We start from the raw sequence: 3,415 nt of genomic DNA on the forward strand, positions 1-3,415 counted from the left end.
CACTTTTGATTTCCGCGCAGGTACAGAAAATGTTGTGCACATATATTTATTTGTTGATAGCCAACTGTGTATATATATTTTTTGATTATGCATAATTCACTTTATTTAACATGTCAATTACATTGTGTTGCATCAATGTGTAGTCGCACCAGGTGTATTTTTTTGTCAACTTTATAATCGATGTAACATTTGTAAAAAAAATCCAAAATATAGATTATTTACTCGGTGATTCTAAAAGTGAAAAATAACTCGTTTGATATTTATCCAATGTGACTAAAAATGCTCTATGCTACACTGAAACGGTGCTTCCTGCTAGACATGGCCTGGCCGAATCAAGTGAAGCATGTCTTAGAACTGCAGTGGTACGAACACAACGAGCGCAGAAAAATAAAAAGGCACCACTGTATCGGTCAACAGTGATAACTCAATAGTAGGATAGGCATAATTGATGATAACCCCCTCCTTGTTCGCAATTCCTTGCTCTCAAGCCCCTTTTGCGTCTGCACGTCTAACCCACAGTTATTATTGATTAATCCGCTATTAAGTTATCAGTCTGTTCACATTCCAACGAGGGAATACAATTCGGCAGTGATGTGTTCTCACTCATCGTCACCGCCTTGATCTTGTATAAATAGAACCCCAAACCAAGTGGATAGGTATCAAAACCATCACTTTAACCATTTTATTCTCCCATCCTTATGGCGCCCCAAACAAGTGACACCGTATATTCGTTCGAGCATCTCTCAATGAAATTCAAGGTCACCGTAACCACAAGGGCTGCAACAATGGAGAAGTGGATCTACCGCGTATCCGAAGATTTCCTTTGCGACTCCAGCGCAGAGATCGTTGGTCTTGATTGCGAGTTCACTGACAAAGTGAAAGGAATAAAGCAGAAATTTCTTCCAGAGGATAAACGGCAACGTGCAGCAGTTTTGCAGCTATGTGTTGCTAATGACATCATTCTTTTTCAGGTATCACAAATGACACCATACAAGTTTTTTACCAACTGTTCCGAATTATATACGTCGTTGACCTTTAGTTTGAATTTTCGCAGATATTTCAGGCAACAAAGGTTCCATGTTTGTTAAAGAAATTCTTGAGCTCGGAGAAGATCTGGTTTTTTGGTGCAGCAATTGATATGGATCGCAGGATGCTGATGCCTTACGGATTAAACATCAGGTGTGCGTTCGACTTGCAGAAGATGATCAATATTCATAAACTAGATCCTCGTGTTAAGAATAAAAGAATACCATCACTCTATGACCTGTCAAATCCTGTGTTGGGGACAAATTTGGAAAAGAAAGGTGATTCTTGCAAGAAAATAAGAGAGGAAGGATGGGCAAGACCCGAATTAAGCTTTGATCAGGTCAAATATGCAGCCTTGGATGCATGGCTAAGCTTTGAAATTCCTAAAAAAAATGGGCAATCAAGGGATACGATATTACTGGATATATGTACAATGTATGACTGATACTGTTATCATTTATATGGTTGACTGTAATGTGTTTATATACAATTATTAATCAATGTAATGTGTTTTAATGTGTAGTTTGGATATTGAAATTATCTTTTGTATAGCAGTACTGGGTTCAGCGGTGGTATTAACACGAGTATAGCTGCTGATAGAGTATGAGTACCAGTCGTAGTAGGTACATTCGTTAAGGGCCTTAAGTACACCGGCTTTTATTTGTTCACATTTAATTTTTGATTTCCGCGTACAGAATTTAATGGTCGTAAGTACAGATGTTTTTATTTGTTTTTGTTCAAATTGTAGCTTTTATTTCTGTAAGTATAGGTGATCACAAAATTTTAGTAGACGATACAGCGGTGGTATGGATATGATTACGGTGGAAACACGGATAGGGATTTCCCTTCTTTTTTATTTGCAAATTTTCGTTTCTACGGGTAGGAACTAAGATCAGTATGTTTCTAGATTTACTTTGCTTTTATTCTGGGATACAGTGCTCATGCTGTGATTATTACGGTCTGAAAGTATTGTTTTTCACTGGGACAGTACAGTGCAAGCTGCATCGAGTATAGTTGTGAAGAGAGCAGGAGTACAGATTGGGCAGCAATAGGAGTACATGAATGTATCTGTTTGTTTTCTTAGCATGATTTTTGTTCACTTGGCACACTAGTACAGGATTTTTTTTAAGATTACAGTTGTGAAGGGTGCGTGAGTACAACTATGACACCAAGAGGATTACAGGAGTGTTTCTCCATGTGTTCTGCAGGATTTGCGTTATTTGGGAAGGTACAGGTACCAATAATCTTCGAGTATAGATGTGAAGGTTGCACGAGTTCATCTTTGACACCGAATGGAATACATGAGTGTTTTTCTAGGTTTTCAGCAATGTTTAGGTTCTCTGTGAAGGATTATGAGCCAAAGCGGCTTGAGTACAGTTGTGGAGGTTGCACGAGTTCAGTTTCACATAGAGTGAAATACATAATGTTTCTTCACGTTTTATGCATGTTTTGGTTTCCCTGGAAAGATACAGGTGCCACAATTTGTCTAGAAGAGTGCTGAAGGTTGCACGAGTTCAGCTTTGACAGGAAGTGGAGTGCAGGAGTGTTTCTCCATGATTTCTGCAAGTTTTGGGTTATTTGGGAATGTACAGGTGCCACAATGGGTCGAGTACAGTTCTGAAGGTTGCACGAGTTCAACATCGGCACCAAGTTGAGTACAAGAGTGTTTATCCATGTTTTCTGCAAATTTTGGGTTCTCTGCGAAGTTACAGGTGCCAAAATGGGTCGAGTACAGATGTGAAGGTTGCACGAGTTCAACTTTGATAGCAAGTGGATTACAAGTGTGTTGCCCCATGTTTTGAGCAAGTTTTTGGTTATGTGTGGGAAGGTACAGGCGCCACAATGGATCGAGTACAGTTGTCAAGACTGAACGAGGTCAGCTTTGACACCAAGTCGAGTGCAGGAGTGTTTCTGCATGGTTTCTGCAATATTTGGGTTCTTTGTGAAGATACAGGTGCCACAAGTTGTCGAGAGAAGTTGTGAAGGTTGCACGAGTTCAGGTTTTGCAGGAACTTGAGTACAGGACTGTTTTTCTTCATGTTTTCTGCAAGATTTGCTTTCTCTTGGAATATACAGGTGTCACAATGTCTCGAGAACAGTTGTGAGGGTTTTAAGAATTCATCTTTTGACACCAAAGAGGATAAAAGGACTGTTTCTCTATGTTTTTCATCATGTTTTTTTTGTTCACTCTGAAGTGACAGGTGTGAGCTGTATCAAGTACATTGGTGATTGTTTCGCGAGTACACCCTCTGCACTAATAGGAGTACGTGAGTTTTTTTTTCATTTTTTCTGTATGTTTTGTGTTCTCTAGGAAAATACAGGTGCATGGGACGAATATAGTCGTTTAGTTTGCATGAATACAGGTTTAGCACCAAAAGGAGTACATGAA

At 39.2% G+C, this 3,415-nt stretch overlaps 1 protein-coding gene across 1 annotated transcript; it reads left to right on the forward strand.

Annotated features, from left to right (window-relative positions):
- The first annotated feature begins 785 nt into the window (after positions 1-785).
- LOC127328318 (uncharacterized) lies at positions 786-1,976 on the forward strand. The gene is made up of 3 exons (XM_051354925.1): positions 786-971; positions 1,055-1,304; positions 1,963-1,976. The coding sequence occupies exons 1-3, from the start codon at positions 786-788 to the stop codon at positions 1,974-1,976; spliced, it is 450 nt and encodes a 149-aa protein (XP_051210885.1).
- Positions 1,977-3,415: the final 1,439 nt, after the last annotated feature.

This window comes from Lolium perenne, chromosome 4, assembly GCF_019359855.2.
Source record: "Lolium perenne isolate Kyuss_39 chromosome 4, Kyuss_2.0, whole genome shotgun sequence".
Lineage (NCBI taxonomy): Eukaryota > Viridiplantae > Streptophyta > Magnoliopsida > Poales > Poaceae > Lolium > Lolium perenne.